Source organism: Bombus impatiens, unplaced genomic scaffold, assembly GCF_000188095.3.
Source record: "Bombus impatiens unplaced genomic scaffold, BIMP_2.2 scf_0096, whole genome shotgun sequence".
Taxonomy (NCBI): Eukaryota; Metazoa; Arthropoda; class Insecta; order Hymenoptera; family Apidae; genus Bombus; species Bombus impatiens.
The window spans coordinates 784,589-806,939 of NT_176515.1; the positions used below are offsets into that span (position 1 = coordinate 784,589).

General features: G+C 40.0%; 1 protein-coding gene across 4 annotated transcripts in view; it reads right to left on the reverse strand.

The window, feature by feature from the left end:
• LOC100744401 (RNA pseudouridylate synthase domain-containing protein 2-like) overlaps positions 1-22,351 on the reverse strand; it is a 181,859-nt gene that overhangs the window by 27,943 nt on the left and 131,565 nt on the right. For all 4 annotated transcript variants that reach the window (XR_004460857.1, XM_012394635.3, XM_033318431.1 and 1 more), the window contains one exon: positions 6,026-6,248. Coding sequence is in view for 3 of the 4 variants with exons in the window: in XM_012394635.3 (XP_012250058.1) it covers positions 6,026-6,248 (223 nt within the window). In the remaining variant the exon portion in view is untranslated. The remainder of the gene's footprint in view (positions 1-6,025; positions 6,249-22,351) is intronic.

A 22,351-nucleotide genomic window follows, 5' to 3' on the forward strand; every position in this document is an offset into this window, starting at 1 on the left:
GGTTGATATTCCCCCGTTGACGTACACTTTTTGCGTTTAGGCGGCAGGAAAACGCCAATGATCGTTTCAAGTTTCAAGAATTCGAAAATTTAGAGAATTCGAAATGTAGAAAATGTTAAAAGATACAAAAATTAAAAATCTCGATGGTAGAGATGTTCGAATGTTGAAGAATTGGGGAGAGAAGAAGGAAAAATTGCGTTAAAGAATGCGATCGGTACAAGTATGGATCGTCGATGGAATTGTTGGTTAAATGGTAGAGGACGCATCTAGTTGAACGAAACTGATTCCGTTCGAGCAATAGATTCTGATAAAAGCATGCAAATGTAGAGAGTAGGGGCACGTTTATGGGGTCAATCCAATTTACGAGTCGCGGGATAGTAAATTCGAGTCACTGTTATCCCGGTATCTAGTCGGAAAACATGTAAACGTCACGCGTCGAATTATGTTTATACCGTTTTATGAACTTCTCCTTCTTCAAGAGAAATTCGAAGAAAATTTTCAGACAATTTGAAAAACGTATCTACCGTACGTTTGATTTCTACGTGTTAAGCACGTTGATTTTATCGGGCTAACCGTAATCCTTTTTTCGAAAAACGACAAGCGCGTTCAAGGATAAACGAGTTTCGTATAAAAGTTACTCGATATTAACCCAGATATCCTTGAGTACTTTTTTACGATACCTTTCACGACACTTTTTAAAATATTGTTATTTTCCTTCGTTTTAATGGTTGAATCAAATATATTAACCATGTTCGTACGTTATTTGTTTATCGTTCATCCGTTATTTCCGTTATTTCATCCATATAAAAAAATAACGTTATTGTTAATTTATTAACCAAATATTTGACTATTTCGAATAATAATATGAAATCAAAAGTTTTATGAAATGCTGAACGCGGAGAATGTAGAAACAGTAAAATACGATAACCTTGCGATTATTCATCCAGCAGCCTCATAGTTATATGCATTTAAATGAAAAATATGTATTCCAACGTAGTCATCCGCCATTAAAAAGTACTTTGTCGCTGATACAGTCGGAACGCGAGTGGAAGACAGAGCTGAAACGCTCGCTCGTTAAACATCGTACGGAATAATAAGCGTGGAAAAGCCAAGCTCTAATAAACTGCTCGAGGAACACTCGAAACGTGATTAAAGCGCAGTTGACGTTCCGCCTGATCTTGCACCTGTAGCTCGCTCTCTTCCTTTCCCTCCGGGGAGCAAACGAAATTCGTCCGTAAATGGACGGAATTAGCGCTACCCTCTTGGTACGCGATCCACGAAACTTTGGTCCTCAACCTGATGTTTGACTATTCCTTATACGAACTGGCTTCTACTTGAAATTCACGATACAATTGCGAATATTTATTGCAGTGATAAATTCCAAGTTACGGGCAGCGTGGCTAGAACGAGGGAAAAAAATGCAGTCGAGAATATAAAATATGTAGATACATTTTGCGCAAAGATACGCGCAGGTAATTGATTTTCTTTGTTCAAAAGCATCTTGCCTCCTTTCGGATCTTTCCGGATTTATGCTTTGACGATTAAAACTCGCGCGCTTTCAAGTCCGATTAATCGTACGATTTCACACTACAGTCCTTCCACGAAAATTCCATGATGTTCCATCCGCAGCTCGTAAGACGTTCTTTCGCGACCAAATCCATCCACAAAGAAAACCCGTTAAACTCTTTCACCACTTTTTCTTCGCTTGCGAAAGTGACGAGCGAAATTAGAAGTTGCCTCGTTGCACGAGGATTTTGAAACGACCAAGTTGCCGAACGGAGATCAAGCGACCAGATAGCATTAACTCGTCGAGCAATATCAAGTTTCTGCAAGCATCGAGCAAAGAGCATTAACTCGAGAACGTTGAGTCGCGAGTTTCGCGAATCTGTCGGTACAGCATAGTGTTCTTCAAAAATTCAGCTTCGGCGAGCCGAGAGACACGCAGCGATAATTCCGTCCCGATAAAACGTATCTACTCGATCGTTGGCAAATTTATCGTAGAAGAGACTTTCAATTTTAACGCTTTAACCACTCTCGCTACCGACAAATGTGAAACCGAACGTAAATCATCGCAAATACAAACGATCGTAATTCAAAGAAAATCACTTTTAAAATCAAGCGACGTCAGACGAAACGAACGATCCTACGATGAATTCTAAGTAGCGTAGAAACATCCGGACGACGATATCGAGACTTTTTCCAAAGAATTTCGCATCGAGTAACAGAGAATGGCAGCTTCGGCATCGGGCAATTAATCCAAGAATGCCACGGCAATTAACAGCGCTTATCGTTCGAAAACGATCTTTCCATCGAGAGTGACGTCAGTATCCGCGTCTTATTGTCCGCGACGAGTAACAGGCTGACCCGAATCGTCTATTCTCGAGACCTTCACCCGCGAGGAACGGCTTTCCTGTTGATCGAGGAGGCCTTTTGTGCAATTGCGAGAAGCAGTCGCGATCCGAGCGCGATTTCTACGCCGCGGGCGTACCATGTGGCTTCTCGCCTGGCGATTAAAATGGCAGGCGTCGCACACGAGGCAGCGAACGCGCTCGGTTTCGCGCCACTGGCCTGAATATTATGCGTGACCGAGGAAAGGAATCCACGTAGTCGATGAAATAAATTCAATGTCACGCGATTTAGATGCAAATCAGACGGTTAATAAAAGAACGAAGGTTAATATTCTAGATGGAAGAATGAAACACGAGGCGACCTCGAGCAAACTTTTTTATTCGACGGACGAGTTAATTAGCCGCGTTTCCGTTCACCAAGAAAATGATATGGCACAAGGAGGATAGAAACGACAAACAAATATCGTAAGCTCGTAAATTCTCCAAACGTCGAAACTATTTTCCGAATTATTTCGTTCGATGAGTTGGTCATAAAAAGCTTCATTGATCCCAAGAAAATGGATGGATCCTAATGGGCGAGGAGAACGATTCTACATAAGAGCCATGTTTCAGAGAAGCGGCGATGATTCTCTTATTATTCGATTTATCGCTATTTAATTCCTGTTAATCGATCTGATCTTGTATATCGAATTAATTTGCATGTACAAGGAATGGTATTTGCATATTCGAGCATGTTCGAGCATATTCTTGCAGCGTTGGATGAAAAGAAAATTGGATATGTTCGAAGAATAATAAGTAGATAATATTATGCTTATGAAGCTGGAATCGATTAACATTTACGTAGAAACTTCGAAGATAACATCTAAAAGAAGTAGAAATGCACGAACCTCGAATGTTCGAAATTGAACAAATTTTTATCAACGAAATAATTTCTCCCGCGCTGTTTAGATCGTGCTTTAAAGATCATTTAAAGACCAAACAGCGAAACAATATGTAAGAATTGTATAAACGAGAACGTAGAACGAGAAGGTTATTTTCACGGAAAAATTTTTAATACGTTTGTAAGTCGGTCAGCAAGCCAGGTAATTAGCGGCAACGCGCTTAAAAATTGATATTCAAGACCGAAGAGATGTATCATTAAAAGCATCATTAAAGACCTCTATAGAAACGAGTCCAACATGGAAGCAGGTCGATGTGTGGAACGTCTATTCAAAATCGGGACACTTATCGAATACAATTATCTTCGGAACGAAACAGCTCGCGATCTCCATCCAATTTCTCACTTTCTCTTTCTTCTCGATCGCAACGCAAACTCGAATCGCTATTTTTAATGGACCATAGATAGATAGACGGCGAATGTTTGTGCAAATAAAGTAAGGTAGGGTTATTCGAGTAAGAAGGATGTTCGAATCAAATTAAAGCTATTTGTCTCGTAATTCGCCATAATTTCTATAATCGTACAAAGTCTATCTTTTTCTCGTAATCGACGATACGTCCTAAACATGGATTCTATGTATTTCTTTGAAGTACGTATATTTGTTGTTTTATTTTTCCAAGGTTTTCTATATGACTTGTGTATATCGCTTAAATCACTCAGTTGTCCAATTGCTTCGCTTCTTCTACATAAATAAAACGACGAATAGTGGCAGAATGGTTCACTTTTATTTCGCACGATATTTCTCTTGCTGTTTGTCGTGGATTATCTTAGCTGATATCTCTTGAAACATCGACGTTGACGAAATTTCGTGATCCTTCTCTCGGTTCGTTTTACAATAAAAAAAATCCTCAGCCTTGGATTTCGTGCAGTCACGTACGATCGACTTAATGTCCGTACAACCTTCCTCAAATATCAAATTAATTTTTCAACGGATCTACGGATCTTACATAGATATGCAGCGCGTAATTTCATAATTGAATCACATCTTGTAGAAAACAGAAAATAGTCTCAATATTTTTTCGTATCCAGTATTAGAAACGATATTATAAAATATTATAAACAAAAGAAATATACAAATTTTACGCTTAATCTCATAATTCGATTATATGTTTTGCCAAAATTAACCAACTATTCTCGATATTTTTGTACATAGCCGTATGTGTAAAAACGTGTCCACCGACCGAATCTTTCTTCTCTCTGCTGTTTCTCTTTTTCACGGCTGTCCTTGAAATTCAAACACCGCTGCAAGAATCGCAATCTCGTGGCACACGATAACCGTGCTGATAATAGGAACCTGGTTGAGCGATGGCGCGTTTAACAGCGAGGCACAGATTCCTTTATATCCGTGCCAAGGATATCGAGGGACACTCCACCCTGCGGTTCCACCGTGAACGTGAGGATAACGCGCCGGTTTCTTGTTATTCGCACTTGGGAACACTCGTGCCAGCGATTTCCGTTCTTGTTCTTTCATCCGGTGACGGTCTGCCACCGATTTTAGTCAAGATAGGATAATACCTTCTTTCGGGATTATTGGCTGGGAAGATCGTTCGACTTTCGGTTATTAGGGGGAGCAGACGGATCTACGAATTTTCAGACGGCAGGAACTGGAAATGAAATGTAAAGATATTTCCGCGTAATTCTGATTTTCTCCTGATCGTTGGAAGAACGAGGGAGCGGAAGGGGTCTGTCGATGGAGATGGAAGGAATTTATCTTTGATTTCAGAGCCGAAGACCGAAGCTGTTTTCTTCGTGCCGAGTTACAGATTATATCGATACGAATCATTTTGATAGAATTTTTTACGCAGCGATCGATCTCCACTACGATACAGTACAGAATATTTCCTATCTCTGTATGTAAAATATTTTAGAGTAATCTATGACAAGATCGATCTTTAAACTTTTTATTATTTTTGATATCATTCGCGCGAAACATTCCTAAGCTTGTAACGAAAATAAAATATCTCGGAGCTTTGAATCTGCAATGAAAGTAAAATGTGCCAGACTTTCGAATCTTTTAATGAAAATAAAACTGGTCGTCGGACGTTTGATAAACGTATTTTTGTATTTTTTCATAAACTTCTCCGAATACGTCGTTATCGTTTTCGCGAACTATTCAACAGCTTGTAGAATAACGAGGGGATGCCATTAAAAGGGATTCATTAAGGGATACATAATATCACGCAAGAAAAAAGACGACGAAGAAGAAAAGGAACGTACGAGTTGCATTCGAGGAAAGTCTGGAAGCATAGAAAAATAGTGCTCGTTAAGCCATTCAATCCCTCCCCCTCCTGTTCCGCTCGGAAAAGAGTTTTATCTCGTCCCAGTTTACAGAATCGTCCTGTACAATTGCCGCGTTTCAAACGACGAGTAACGTAAGTCACTTCGGACAGGGATCCCTGCTTTTTGTTATCTTTCCTCTGCGTTTCTTTCGATCTATCATCCTCCATTAAATAGAATTTAACGCAAATGTTTCTTGTTCTATTCGACAACGACGATGTTCGAATGAAATCACATCGACTAACATATGCTAGAAGCAACGGATTATCGTTGACTGTTTTATCGTTTAGAGAGAAATTCTCCGAGGATACTGTCGTGTTTGATCGCCATTCAGAAATTGCAAGCTTATGAGCGATAATAAAATAATTATGTCTCGAGAATATTCCCGATAATTCGATACTATTTTTAACGATCAATTTTCCAATCAACGGGCAACAAAGTGGAAGGTACAAAGTTTTTTTACCTATGGACGACGTTGGCCAGCAGATCGTTGTGCCGTAATCTGTAATCGACGTCCACTTTTTGATAGTTCACCGTCAAAGTGCCTGCACGAATACAACGTTCGTATTCTTCTGCCGGATGCGCTCGAAATTCTCTGGCGAATACCTCGAGGATCTTCTCGCCCACCCATCTTCCTTTCGTGAACGTGGTGAAGGTGAAGTAGTAAGGGTACACTTTCCGCAGGCCTGTAAATAAGCAAGCATCACCTTCTAATTAAATTTACCTTTATGGAAAGTCCTGTTTAAATTACGACAATGTCTTGTACATAAATCGCGCAACTAATCTCTGATTAAATAGTCGAATTAATTGGTTCCATCAATTTAACAGTTTTGGGAACCGATTATTTTGTTCGAAAGATTTCGACTTATTACGTAAGATACGTCGAAATATTGCTTAGCCTTGGTATTCTGTAAAGCGTGGAAAGTCTAAGAATTACGACGAGTCGAAATAAAAACGTTTAAAACGGTCGAATTCACGCGATTAAAATAATATTCTGACACGCGACAGACGATTTGCGCATAAACTTTGGCGATAATGGCACGTAAAAGCATTCGTTTAAAAATAATTTTATGCTGATTGATCGGCAGGTTGTGGTAGAAAGCAACTTGGACTCTGTCTCGATCCTTATATCCTGATTAATCGATCGCTCGTTAATTCATCGTCGAGTCTACACACTGTCGTTCGACACACCTCTTTACCGTGATCAAACGATCGTTCACCTTCTCACAACAACGATAAATCACGTCCCTTCAGCCTTGTATATTCCTTGCAACCTGAATCAACGACCTCGCTATGTAAATCCAAACTTGTGCAGAAATAAACCAACTTCGTCTCTCCGAGCGACCAATCACGTAATTCTCTACAATTCGCCGAAGCTCAAGTTGATCTCGCAGTATGATTCATAGCTGGCGGAATGTTCGAGGAAATCGAATTGAATCGTCGAAGAACGATCTGAACGCGGACGAAGTTTCGTTACGGCACGTACGGAGCGTGTACGACAGGTACAACGTACGTTTACACGCCAGACAGCTGAACGAGCGTTTGTTTTAAACTAACGATAAATTTTCCTTGGGATTTTTTAACAAACATTCACGGACGTTAGGATACTGGCTTGTAATTACGTTTGAACTAGCTTTCCAATTTATAGAAACAATTTCCAACAATTAGCAGTTGACGTGTACAACTTCCTGATCTCAGATCTACAGAAACTGTTTAGGAAAATGTTAGAAAATAACAAATATCAAGAATATATGTATTCTACTCGTCTCGTATTCTAAATTCTATTCTCTAATTCTCCATATCCATGGATATCATATATACAAAATCCGATAGCAACATCCCACATCCAATCTTCCCTATTTCATTCCATTACTCCATTCCTTAGATTTTCCACCCATTATCTTCAGTCCCACATCCCGTTTTCCACATACCAGTTCGATAATCCCGTGTCAGACGTAAGACGAGTATGCGACGCGAAAGATATTTTCTAGGGATACTGGATGTGGGTTATAGAATATGAAAAAGAGAATATGAATTGGGCATGAGATACGGAATGGAGAGCCTTAGCGTGGCAAGTAAGATAAAATATGTACACGAGTTAGCGATACTAGTTATGGGGCACAGGGTATGAGATAAGGTGTATGAAATATGGAATGTGGGATGAAACGTGGTGAACCGTGGAACGGGCCTGAAATAATGCATATGGAATAATGGGTATTAGATTCTGGATATTGGATGTAGGATATGCGAATAGCGTGGGATGGAAATGGTGAGGTGTAACGCGCAACTTTTGAATACGTTTGCCTTAGTAGTTACGGAAAATGGAGTATTGGTTTTGGGATACACGATGCAAGATACGACGTAGAACGTAGAAGATGGGATATGGTATAGCGTTTGTGACGCGTGATCTAAATAACCGCGTACGTACGAAATCGTGTATCGCGATAGAAAATCACAACGACAGAAATAGAGGTGATAAGGGATGCGCGGCGCGTTCCAACTGTTTGCGGTGATCCCGTTATTATAATCTTTAAATAGTGACGCGATTGTTTCGTAATTAATTACAAATTGGCACAGCGGCCAGGGTACCGATGGTGGCTGACCGACCGAAAATAAAGCCGGTCGGTATCGCGCCAATCGCGTAAATCACAATAAAAGCCGGACAGCCGGCCATGATTATCCTCTCCGTCCCGTGACAGAGACGCGACGGCACTTCACGTCGCGTCGGATGGAAACGCCTCGAGCGTTCTCGTCGGACAGCAGTCCATCCTCTTGGCCCCGCTTCAAAACCGAAGTCTGGATTTTCAAGGATTATATTTCGCTTGGTAAAACGTTGAAGAGCTACGCGACCGGAGTTTCAGCGTGTTACGAGAGAGGGAAATTGATTCTTGCAACAGGGCAGGTCAAAACGTGAACTTCAATATATTTATTTATCTTTGTCGAAGTAACTACTTCGTGAAAAACTTGAAATCTTTATTTATGTATATCCGTGACCTGCAGACTGCTATTACGCAGAAATATTCTAAATAAGAAGAGGCGCATATTATTGTACCCTTGAACGTACATTATGTTTTCGGTTGCAAAGTCTAAGAACAAAGGGACTAATAAACAAATTTCTATTTGTGTTCCCCGTAGCCTCTAGCCAAAGCTATAAGGTTAATCTTTTTGGTAATGTCTTTTTTCTATAAATACACGATCGTGTTCCCTATCATTCCATTGTTTGGTAACACTACGAGAGTAAGGATCTGAATCGGCATAAACCATTCCATTGGTAACACTACGAGAGTAAGGATCTGAATGAGCATAAACTTATACTTACAGCGACGAGCAAAAGTGTAAACACTTTCCCAAACACACTATCCCAAAATAAGTCGCGGTCTACCGTTTTGCGAAGAAATTGGTGCACCAACGTACTTTTCTCTCATTCTTGCAACTATCGTATGACCGACACTATATCTCTCTGCAATTTGCCGCAACGACAAACCTTTATCACACAAACAAGTAATACTGTTCTTTTTATCTTCGCTAAGTGGCTTCATCTTGGATTAAGCATATCAAACTGAAAAGTAATCAAACGATGGTGTGGAGCAGTTGAGTGCGAAACAGTGGACGATCAGTGTTTATTGACAGTTTTTCGTTTCTCTGACGTTTACACGCTATCATGAACGTTTCCGACGAATCCGATCGCTTGAAAAATTAGTCGTAGCATCGCCTTTTACATAAAATCAGCGCAGTGTGTTTACACTTCAAATTGAACACAGTTTTAAGATTATTCTATATTTTTGTTACCTCTTTTCTTCCGTTTTGTTCCTTTATATCTATCAGTTTTATTCGTTTATTCAAATTTGTTATTTCGTTCGTATTCCTCGTATAGTTTATTCTATTAATCTTTGTTCGCTTATTGTATCTACTCTTTTCTGGCATATTTATTTAACTTCTTAAATTTTATTTATGCCTATCTTATTCCGTTATATCTACTTCTTTCATTCGCTGTATTTATCTTCCCTTCATTTTATTCTTCTCGTTTTATTTCTTTTCTCTTTGATAGGGAGTTGCGAATACTTGAAATTAATAATTAAAGAAAATAACGAAAACGAACGAACGGCGACTAGAATCTCGAACGTTTCAGACTCGAAGATAGACTTTCGGTAGAATTTTATTTTCTATGGAACTTTAAGTATTTGTCATATCTACCTACGATATGCTGTGCGATATGTTTGTATAGAATATGCAAATTTCAGTGGGTCGACGAGAAATACAAACGCATCACCTTTTAACTTCGGATTACCATATTAATATTATCGTTTATCATCGTTTCAATCGTTTAAACGAACAACCATCCTCCCGTAACGAAAGTTATGACAAATTTTAAACGATTATGCATACACTGTGTTATAATTGCACGCGTAAACCCAGCGAATTAATCGTTCCCTACCATCGAATGCATTTGTAATCTGATGCTCCGGACGAATTAATATAAACTAAATGCAACGATGGACCATTTTAGAACGAAATAAATAACAAAGGAAAACGTGATAATTTCTTGCATAAATATTTCGACCTAATCTTTTCTCCTTTGAATACACTTTTTCAAGATTTTATTAACGATTTGCAATTTCCTTTTGCTTTTTTCAACCCACTGCCGAGTAGAAATTAATCCAAAGTTTCCATCGATCGTTCCTTTCTTTCCTTTGCCTGCACTCGTACTCGAAACACTCGTGTATTCGTATTGGATTGCTTCTCGAGCACTCGTCGAATCGAACAAACCTCGCTCGGTTAATTTAGAACTTCTTACGTTTTTGGTACACTCGAACAATTGTACGGATTCTTTACCGCTTCATTTTCTGTACGGTTGCGAAGTGCTTAGTGGATAAAACGACGAATTGAACTAGCTGTAAGTTACGATAACCTTAACCTACTTTTTACTTTCCACAAGATATAAGTATTTACAACATAGGAAATAAAGCGAGGAATTTCTTCTACGGACAAAAGGGGTTCGCTTCTAAAAGCGTTAACGGATTAGAAAAATATAGAAAATGCTTTTGTTCGCTTCGTTAAAGACAACGGGCGATTAATTAAATATTGACAACTCTTTCGGATCGAAAGCTCATTAAAAGTATTTACTTCGAGGAGTACTTGTTTATTTCTCTGTTGGAAATGGTTACAGAGAAAATGAATCCTTTCTTCTACATCGTAAAAAAAACCGGAAAAAGCGAAGAAGGATTTCATTTCATTAGAGTACGTAAACGAAATTAGGTCCGCCTTTCGGTGACTGTTCGTCTGGAAAAAGCACGATCTTGTCTCCACTGGTCGGCCAAAAATTAATCCGACGCTTCAAACGGCCTGCAGTCGGAACTCGCCAATCGTAACACACAACTTCCGTCACGTCGATTTCCGCCGACAAAAAAAAAGACCGACGAGATAAACACGCCAGCGCGTTGATTAACGTTCCCGTTCAATCGACTCAAAGGATACTTCTTCCTTGCTATTTACTCGTCCGCCGTTCCTCTTTTTATTTCACGAGAACTGTCTGGATATCTTCGAAGTTCGAAAGAAACAAGATTTTCGGAATTATCGACTCGAAAATTACTACATCGCGGAGGAAAGGTCGATGCTTTTATATTTCCGTGTTTCGTATTTGCAAAATATAGATACAACGTGAAAGAACTTCAGAGCTCGAGGAGAATTTAATTATTCGAGCGATTACAACGTTTATGTTTTATTTTGTAGACTTTGATCGTTGTTTCGGACGAGTTGGCATCGAATAATAAATTAATAAAAATTGCAATTTCTAATTTAAGCCTCAACGATCGAGGTCTAAGTGTATCAGATATTTGAAATTCCAATTCTTTTCGCCCAAGACGTAAAATTTTCAGATTATAAAACGCGCGTAGTAGCGCAACGCCATTGAAGCATCAGAGCGCTATGAAATGGATTCTTTTAATCGCCTCATTATCACCGAGGGCCCGTCCAAGGTGTAGTTTCAAAGGAAAGCACCAGAGACTCCATTCTCGCAATTAAAATGATTTTAATTAAACAGCTGGAAGCTGTTCGATCGGCTCGTCGAACCGGAACAGGCAGCAAGAAAGCCGTCTGTCGCGGATAAAAGCACAGGGCTTTTCCTTTTCACCGAAGGGAAAGATTACCCTGCAATTTATGGAGCGGCTTGAAGAGGGTGTGTCATCGAAGCGAAACCCATCCCCTTGATTCTCCTCCCCTTTGCCTAGAAAAACGGAATCTTCCCTTAAAGCGAGGCTTGTTTGTAGTTGGACGCTCTAATTAATTGATACGCGGTTGATTAACGATCACTGCTGATAAAATCGACGAATATACAACATTTATTTCCATTAATCTTGTCTGATGTAAAACATTGAAATATTATCAAAAATACGGTGACTCGCGCTAACGTCCGAATATTTCATAGCATCTAAACTTTGTTTAATTGGCAAAACTACATGCATTAAATTAATAAAATACCAGGATGTCTCTACCAATTGCAATATTTATTTCGGTACGTTAAAAGACAGTCAAGCAATTGGATATTATAAACGAATGTATAGGATAATGAGATGCGAAATAAAGTACAATGTACAGATAACAAATTTGTTCGGGCGTCGTTATAATTATAAATTAATATTCGGAAATTAGGATAAATTAGAATAAAAGTTGCTACGCTATTTATACTCGATTTATCCTTTTACGCCCTACGAGTCCTTTCTCTAGAAAACCGCTCAATTTTATTTGATATATGGCGGCGTCGTACGATATTTAATATTTCCATAAATTTCTTCCACCGATATAAAATATTTTCATAAATGGAACGCAAGACGGCGACAGCGGTGGTTAAAGATCGGAAATGGAAGGTTTTTAGAGAAGGCAGGAAGGTCTCATAGAAATTCGTTGCCTTCTAGATGCTATCAAATGGGATACAGGGGCGAGAGGGAAACGAAATCGATGGATGAATCGAAGAAACAGCGGAAAAATCAAGGGAAAAGAAGCCTCCTCTGAATTCCAGACCAATCGTCCGCGGAATTGCAGCGATCTGCGCGACCAGGGATTACTCGTGGAAACCAATCGGCTCCTTTCAACCGATTGAATCGGTCGACAGAACCGGTTTTCTCGGTGAATTAAACGGAAATCCTAACCAAGAATTTGGCTGGCCGAAGGGAAAACCGGATGAGAACGATCGTAAATATCGCACGAGGACGAAGGAACCATTGGTAAGACAATTCGGTGTTAATTTGCTTTCTTCCTCAATTTGTTTCTCAAACAGAGAAAACGAAGGTCGAAATCGAAACCTGAAACTATCGGTCGTAATTATTATCTTCGCTATATGATGTTTTAATTATTACAGCTTCATATAAGCAAAATAGAGACAGTCCGAGCTAAAATTCTTAGATCAATTGTAAACGTCCCATGGTACGTTAGAAACGAGGACATACGGAAAGACCTTGGAATACCAACGGTCAAGGAAGAGATTAGCAGATTCGCAAGAAGGTACAGAGAAAGAATAGCAATGCACCCGAACCGGCTGGCAGCGGAAACGATCAACACAAGCATAGAAAGAAGACTAAAAAGGAAACACCCAGCAGATCTCATAAAGGATATATCCTAACAAACACGAAGATGGTACCCCATTGGGGGTAGTCACCCACATGATAATCAAACGGCTAAAAAATTCTACCAAATGTCCAAATTGGACAAATTGTGAATTTGAAATATTAAATAAAAAAAAATTATTACAGCTGCGTGACTCTCAAGATTTACATCTCCAGACTAACGTAAATTCTCTTGTATTGATTTTATTAAAAAGGAATTGTAATTTATATTACAAATACTCACACGATACGAAAAACGATTGGCAGGTGTTTGATATACGTTTCAATTGTCTTTGCCAATTCTTGAGAGCTAGATGCCGAAAACAATACGACCGTTTGTAAATTTTTTTTCATTCTCGATGTACCCTAGATACCACCGAACGTTCGCACGGCACAATTTCCGCGTCGAACCGGAAGCCATGCTGGCGTTCGTGCAGAAACACGGCAAATCAAGGAAAGAATGCGGCAGCGTTGACAAAGAGCGACGAAAACGACCAGCAAGAAACCCATCCGTTTTCTGAAAAGCTCCTCGTCAAAGAAATTCCTGCTGCCTAAACTGGAGAACCAGAACGCTCTTCAAAAGTTCGTCGAAACTTTTTAAAACGAACAATACTTTTCGCGATCATACAGATATACCAGTCGCTGTGTTCTGTCCAAATAATACTTAAACACACCTCTGTTGCGGCACAAGACGACGATAGACCGTGTACAATCTTCGAACCGAACTATTTATTCTACGAATGAATTGTTCCAAATCCAAATGGGAGGAACAAAGAAGCTGAATTCTGCTTCCGAAGAAGCGACTGTCCTTGAGCGTGTCATAAGCCTGGTTTACGCTTTAGCTCTCTTTCGAACGATATAACGTTATAAGCCTCGACCATCGTCTATGCGGTTCAGAATTTGATTCCTTTGACCAGCGAATCCAGAATAAAAGAGAAGAAAACCGAAAGAGACAAAAAGAGCGAAAGAAAGGAAAAGACAAGAGGATGGCTACGAAATCGAGCACGATTCGCGTGTTAAGAAGCACCCACACGGTCACCCTTGACGAAATAAAGAACCAGGTGGTGGTGAGCGACGAAGGAGAAAGAGGAAAGAGGAGAACAGGCTTTAGCGGGGCCAGAACACTCGAGCACGAGGGTGTGGATTACGCGGCGAGCGTGAAACGTGCCAAGAGGCGCGAAAACCGTCGTCACCGCTAGCGTGGAGAGAGAAGGGGATCCCGAAGCTTCTCCTCCTGGAGAGAGATCGTCGCTGACGATCACGACGGGGAACCTTCCGTCGCGGTAGTCGGAAACAGAAGGGAAAAGTGGGATAGAGAAGAGATCGTCGAGGAGACAATGCATCGTCCTCCATTGCGACGCGAGTTGAGCCTCCACTCTTCGAGGAAACTGGCGAAGTTTCCGAGCAGCTACGGAGGGAAACGCTTTTCGTCGTCCGACAGCCAATCCTCTATTTCTCTCTCACCTTCACCTTTCTCAAATAATAGAAGACTCAAGACCTATCCTACCATGCACGTTCGCGAAATTCATTACAGCGAACACGTGAGATACGTGCTACTTTTCGAGCTGTAATTACCGAAACCGTTACTAATCGACGCGATCCATGGGACAGACACGTACGTATACCGGTATGTCCTCGTTGTTCGATGGTTGGTAATATGTTGGGTAGCGGAAGATATATCTAGCGTTTGGGAGACCAATGTTTTACGGGCCTGCGGATATTTACTGGTCGATTGTGGAGCGTTTCTAGGGCTGGCCTGGCTTGCTGGCCGAATTGCTCTGTGGGGGTTTGGACGTTCCACGCTGCAGGGGAGTAAATGTTCCAGTGGTATCGAAGTTTGATGGATGTTTGCAGAGTTGGATTATTTTAAAACGGTGGCTATCTTCGTAAGTGAAATATAAATAGAAAAATCTAAATGGTCCTGCTATCTATTTCGGTAATGGTTAAGTTCCTATCGGTGTCGTTGGACCATAGGTGAACCATAGGGAATCTAAATTATCTAATTTTACAGCTACTGGTATCTGTTGAATGTGTCTATATATGTGCCATTCAGAGATAGTTACGCGAAGGTGGTATTCCAGTTGAAGACCAAAGATATCTCGATCTACTAAAAAACTTTCGCGCGCAAAGTAATTTTCCAACTTCGCAAAAACTTGCAAGAGGACTTCAACGACTATCGACTTTACCCAACTACGTTCTGACCTCCAATGTAATCGATTACAGTCCGAATAAACAGACTCCTACGTCGCTCAAGGACCTCATCTGGTCAACCAACGAGAACCATCTGCCGTTATTTTCCATGAAAATTCACCAATCGTCCAACAATTGCAGCGTATCCGCCGATTAAGCCATACAATTGTTCTCCGTCCTCTGATCTAACCATTCTCTTTTCTTCTTTCCTTCTGTTCTGCTCGTGGTTCATCGACAAGCCCTTTCTGAAAAATTCTTCTGGAAAATATCTTTTCCAATAACGAATTCCTTCGAATAGCTGTTACAAACGTCCAGAGTATTTTATCTCCTGTCTATGTCTTTCGAATCAGTTTTGTAAAGACGACGATAAATAACGATAAAACTATACTACATTCGACGAGTAAGACAAACGAAGCGAACGTTCCAGCTACGATTCAAAACTTTTTGGATAGACGAGATTCGGAACAATCGTCTCTCATCGCAATGCTAATGAAACTCTAAAATACTCTATAACACATACTATTCGGGATTTGGAGTGGTCGCCTGGTAATTACCGCGACGCTTTATGCGAACCAGATGCGATTCTCGGGCAGGACGACCGTCAAGGATCTACGCTACCCTAGTGCGGACCCACCATAAACAGTGGGCCTATTGTACAGTCAAGGTACTTTAGGACCCCACGGAGAAACTTCTTTATTTTATGCTACATCTCAGAAAGACCGGACACGCGGGTTGCCCCAAGTGTAAGGTCACCCGCGCGCGAACCTTCGCGAAGGCAGCCAGCCCATCCTCGAACATACGTCTTTACCCAATGATCAGTTAGGAACAGACTTGAGACACACCCACCACGAACCTTCCTCTACGACAGCAACATCACCAAGAGTCACTCTTGCACCAGTATTCTAAGAGTCAACGTTAACAGTATTCAGTCAGTGACCATTATATTTAACAGGATAGCCAGTGAACTAAAGACAGTTGTATTCGGAGTATTAAGTGGAACCCAGTGAACTTAAAGACAGTTGTATTCAAAGTATTAAGTGGAACCCAGTGAACTAAAGACAGTTGTATTCGGAGTATTAAGTGGAACCCAGTGAACTTAAAGACAGTTGTATTCAAAGTATTAAGTGGAACCCAGTAAAATAAAGACAGTTGTATTCGGAGTATTAAGTGGAACCCAGTGAACTTAAAGACAGTTGTATTCAAAGTATTAAGTGGAACCCAGTGAACTAAAGACAGTTGTATTCGGAGTATTAAGTGGAACCCAGTGAACTTAAAGACAGTTGTATTCAAAGTATTAAGTGGAACCCAGTAAAATAAAGACAGTTGTATTCGGAGTATTAAGTGGAACCCAGTGAACTTAAAGACAGTTGTATTCAAAGTATTAAGTGGAACCCAGTGAACTAAAGACAGTTGTATTCGGAGTATTAAGTGGAACCCAGTGAACTTAAAGACAGTTGTATTCAAAGTATTAAGTGGAACCCAGTGAACTAAAGACAGTTGTATTCGGAGTATTAAGTGGAACCCAGTGAACTTAACCTCGCTCTGTACATTTATTATAATCCTCCACCTTGGACGCTAATAACGTTCAAGGCTCGCGATACCGACCGATCAGTTGTGCCTGACTGGTCGATAGTTAGTCGAGTGTCGCAACACATACAATATGTACATAAGAGTTTTCTACGGTAACAGTTCAAATACTCTTGTGAGCCACTATAAGTGCGTTCCACTTGCCAATTTTCTTTTACACGGGGTACTTTTCTTCGTACGTCCCATGGATAACGAAACGCAAATCCCTTGGCGATATTTCTGTCGAGTCACGAGAAATTCGATCGGTGGATGAGTCCTTTTTTTTTATCAGGGATCATCGATGTATAATTCAGAGCAGAATTGACGGGGGTAGTCGGGGTGGATCTCTCCGAAACAATGCGGCGTGCGTAGTCGAGTGTGCGATTGCACATCGTCAGGCGTATTTCATCGATCAGGCACGGCCAGTGAATTTGTATCGAACGTTGTCGCGATGCAAATTTCATCGCCACTCGCCGTTGTATCTGCTGTTTTATAATCCCTTGTTGGGAATTTTGTAACGTTGTAAATCGTAATTTCGAGCCAATCAACGCGAATGCTCCGATACGTTCGATTGACGGCGCTTGCTAACTTCGTTACATTACTTATGCATTACCTATATGGTAAAATAAAAACAGAATAAGTTGTTAATCGAGTTGGAGAAACATTTTTAAGCCTTTGGCGATCGCAGTGATCGCGTTCGTTCATAATAAATTTAATGAGTGAAAAAGCTTGATAATTATTAGGAAATTATTAAAGCCTTTAAGCGTTTTTATCTCATTTTAAATCGTACATTGCAAAGAATTCGTATGTATATTCGTGAATATAATAATCTTACCAATTATGCATATAAATAAATTAAATTCTTCGTTCATATATATCTACGAAAGAGTTTTAAGTAGAACGACGGGAATTTTCGACTTGAAGCAAGCAAGCAAGCAAGTTTTATGTAAATTAACTTTAAATAAAAATAGAAATGAAAGACTGTTCGAGTGGAATAGGGGTAAATGTTTGGGTAGAGAAATATCAATAGATGGTATTGAACAGAGCGGAACGTGGATGCACTAAGCATGAATTTACCGAGCAGCGTGAAGCGTGCAAATTCACGGACGACCCATTGACCATCCAAATTGTTGATCGATAATGTCGCACGGCAAGATGTACGCAATAAGGGACAACAAAGACTCGAGTATCTGGGACTGGAATGTACTCTCCTCTAAAGCGGCTATGCAATTAACACCCTTCCAGAGGGACATTGTTAACACGCCTATCTAGATAGTTTGGGAATGATAAATGCTGAAACGTCTGAAACATCATACGCTGAACAATTTCGATGTGCCCAGTGGAGATTTACGAGGGAATTCAACATGCTCCGAGATTCGGATGATATTAATAGATAAATTGCTATCGTAGAAATACGATCGTTTGATTAATTTTATTTTTAAAAAATTGTGGTTCACTGCGATACTTATTTTTATAAACACGATCGAAAAAGCGGAAACCAAATATAGACGTCCGTTTTATCTTCTAAATGCGATAACGAATATTACAAAACGTCGGTATTCGTTTCACGAAGGAAAAAATGACGCTTTAAACTGTTAAACAGCAATTAATCAAAGCTGGAAAACGTGATAGACGATTACGTAATAACGAGCTCTGTTTACCGATCGATCATAAATCTTCGTGTAGATCGCAGTCGATGTAGCTAACGACACTCTTTCAAATTATACTTCCGGAAAGGCAGCCAGCGTTTCCTGGTACCAATCAGAAATATACGCTGTTCCGTGTATCGGTTATCAGCGATCTATTCGCGGTAGTGGCAAATCGAACCCAAGAGGTGTGCGTGAGACCGCCGCGATTTTTTCCATCCTGTTCATGCAAATGCCAGTCGCGCTTTACGACTTCTAACGAACCTCATTGCCACTGCCTTCAATTTTATTCCCGATCCATCCTATCGATACTTTTATTTCTTTCGCAAACGAGAAATAAAAAAGGAAAAGGAAGAAAAGAGAAGAAACTACAAGCGTCGCCATGATGAAGCGAAAAAAAAAAGGAAGAAGTACAGTACGTTATTCGATTTTTTCTTATTTTGCGTTAAAATAAATTTTCTCTCGCGTATATGACTTCGCGACGAAAGAAAACGCAAAAGTTTACTCCAGGCTTTCCCGAGTTTCAAATATTCGCGCTGGTTTAATTCTTTGAGCGAGGCAATGTTTTCTTATTAATTAACCAGTTAATTAATTTAAGTCACTAGTAACGTATTAGAACTATCCAGTTTCTCGTATTGAAAATCGAAGTACACATTGCTGTATAGTCGAGGCAAAACGTAACTGGCGATGCTATTCGATTGCACCGGCTAATGGAAAATTTTCCGACCCGGTTGCAAGAATGTATTAGGTGAGGTCACTTGGAAAATGTCGTGTTTGGAAATAATCGAACAATTAGGAAATTGCATTAGGTAATTATTTTTTAAACAACTACGTGTTTCCAGATAGATCTTGATCACACGTTGATAAAATCTATTCGATCGATTATTGCAAATAACGTATAAAGAATGTTGGCATTTCCATCTCTTAGAGGTACTCAAATCTTTTCGCACTCTAGAAGATTGGTATCTCGGAACCATTTGATTTAGAGAAAAATTCAAGCGAATGTCTGCGATCGTTTCTGAGGAAAAAATTTGCAACGTTTCACGCGTATAAAATTCTACAGAGGAAGTACTTGTAAATATTAGGTTGGCCGAAAAGTGTCTTTCTTTCGCAAACGTGTTTTTTACAACAGTGCAAGCTTCATACAAACGTGGAACCAAGTCTGTGAAATGTCGCGGTGTTTATCTCAAGAGAACAAGATGGATCGTACGTAATTCGACAAAATAATATAAAACAAAAAACATTGTGCGTCTATTATTTCCTCATAAAACGAAAGAAACTTTTCATCCAAGTTCCAACTATATTTTACATATAGTACATTCTAACGAAAATGACATTTTAAAACATCTTCAGGATTAAGGAGCAGAAGATACTCCGAGTGGAATGAAAGAATACCGAATGGTTGAGGAAGTTTTCACGAGTCGATCCATTGAGCACCGATAATCAAACGATCGTCTAAATAATATGCGTCGCAAACAAGTTTGCAGGGATATTCGACTACGGTGGAATATTCAACCTCTCGACCAAACGAGAATAATCGTCCACGTCTGCGAAATTCATGGACCGACCGCGAGAGATATCGTTAAATATTTGTGTCGGTCGTTATCGAGACGCCGGCGAATGCACCTTCGCCTGACCCTCCAATCATGCCTCGTGGATATGGAAATTCGGTATTTTTCGTTTACCCGTTAACTCTCTCTCCCCCTCTCGTTCCTGTAACACGAACGATCGTAGTTTGCTTGGAGGGTGAGGCTGAAACGCAACGTCATTTGCATTTCGCGTAAATAACACGGACACGCCGTATGAAATCTCCATCCTTGCGGATGTTTCGAATTTTCAATTTGTTCTGATTTTTCCCTTCCTTGCGTGTTTAATGGAAGGTTAATTGCAAAGTGGTTAAAAGATCGAGGATGTAAAACGCAGAATAAATGTTCGTTTCACCGATCTAAATTGTTTCTCTCGAGTGAAAACGATATTTACCAAATTACGATTTTTATATTTATCGAAGCAATATTTTCGATTTTGAAGAAACTCGATGACGAAACTCTTCGCGAATAATCCAGCATGGGTTTCAGAAATAATTCTTTTCCCCCGCTACCCTATGAAATGTCCATTCTGAAACGCATTTTTTCCTACGTTCACACCAATCCACTCGACTTCACTGTCTCTCGTACTGTATTATTCGTCTCTTACTTGTCAGCTTAACCCCTTAACCTACGATTTACGTTCGAGAATTTTCGAAAACGTAACAAGCTATTATATATTATATCATACAGGGTGGTTAGTAACTGGTGATACAAGCGGAAAGGGAGTGATTCTACGCGAAAAAAGAAGTCGAAAATACGGAATAAAAATTTTTCGTTCGAGGCTTTGTTTTCGAGAAAATCGACTTTGAATTTTCGCTCGGTACGCGTGCAGTACGTTATAACGGATCTCACTGTAGATCGTTGTCTGGATGGAAAAATTAAAAAAATTTTTCGCGTAGAATCACCCCCTTTCCGCTTGTACCACCAGTTACCAACCATCCTGTATATTATATTTGGCCCGATCATCGTACTACGGACTGTGCCCGTAATATTTACCTCTGGCTCGATCATCGTATTACGGACTATGCCCGTAGTCGTAAGTTAAATATAGGATTATACAGCGGTGTAAGCGTTATCGCGCGAGAGAACACGGAGGAGAGAGCGCGGAACAATCTTTATCGGATCGCCACCGCCGACCAGATGATATCTCCTAAACTGAACTTGGAGGGAACTCTTCGTGCATTCATGCGCCGTATCTAGTCGTGTAATGAGTTCGATCCTGTCGTAAAACTCACGAATAAACGAGCATTCGCGAAACCAAGCTCCGGAGAAAGTGAATTTAAGGGTATACAGGTTTCTTTCTTTTTCTGCCTTCAAGCATCGCTAGATAGATCGCACTATTTTGCAACTTCATGCCTTTAGAGCAAAAGAGTTTTACGGGTTTACGCGTCTCTTACGAAATAATCTTGCAAAACGAAGGCAATTGTTCGTAGGATGCTGTGTTAATTAATTTCAGTCAAATTTTAAACGTATTCCGCAAATATTCGCAAAAATTTATTTTCTAGATTATAATTTTAATTAATAGTTTTGGAAATTAGTATACAATTGTTAAAAGGTAAAGATATAATCGATAGGAAATATGGATAGTAGAAATATTTTGAAATAAACACGAGGAAATTGAATTATATTGATATTGATTTAGCAGAGTGGCTCTTAAGTAGAAAATCCCAGTATGCGATCAGACAGAATCACAGTGGTTTTCAATAGAGAGTATCGATTATTCAACGCAATTTGTTCAACCAATATTCTCGCAGAAAATACAAGTAGCTCGTGAAAACCGTTATCATTTTCAAATCACAAACTTATACTATTTCCAATTTGGCCCGATCATCGTACTACGGACTGTGCCCGTAATATTTACCTCTGGCTCGATCATCGTATTACGGACTATGCCCGTAGTCGTAAGTTAAATATAGGATTATACAGCGGTGTAAGCGTTATCGCGCGAGAGAACACGGAGGAGAGAGCGCGGAACAATCTTTATCGGATCGCCACCGCCGACCAGATGATATCTCCTAAACTGAACTTGGAGGGAACTCTTCGTGCATTCATGCGCCGTATCTAGTCGTGTAATGAGTTCGATCCTGTCGTAAAACTCACGAATAAACGAGCATTCGCGAAACCAAGCTCCGGAGAAAGTGAATTTAAGGGTATACAGGTTTCTTTCTTTTTCTGCCTTCAAGCATCGCTAGATAGATCGCAC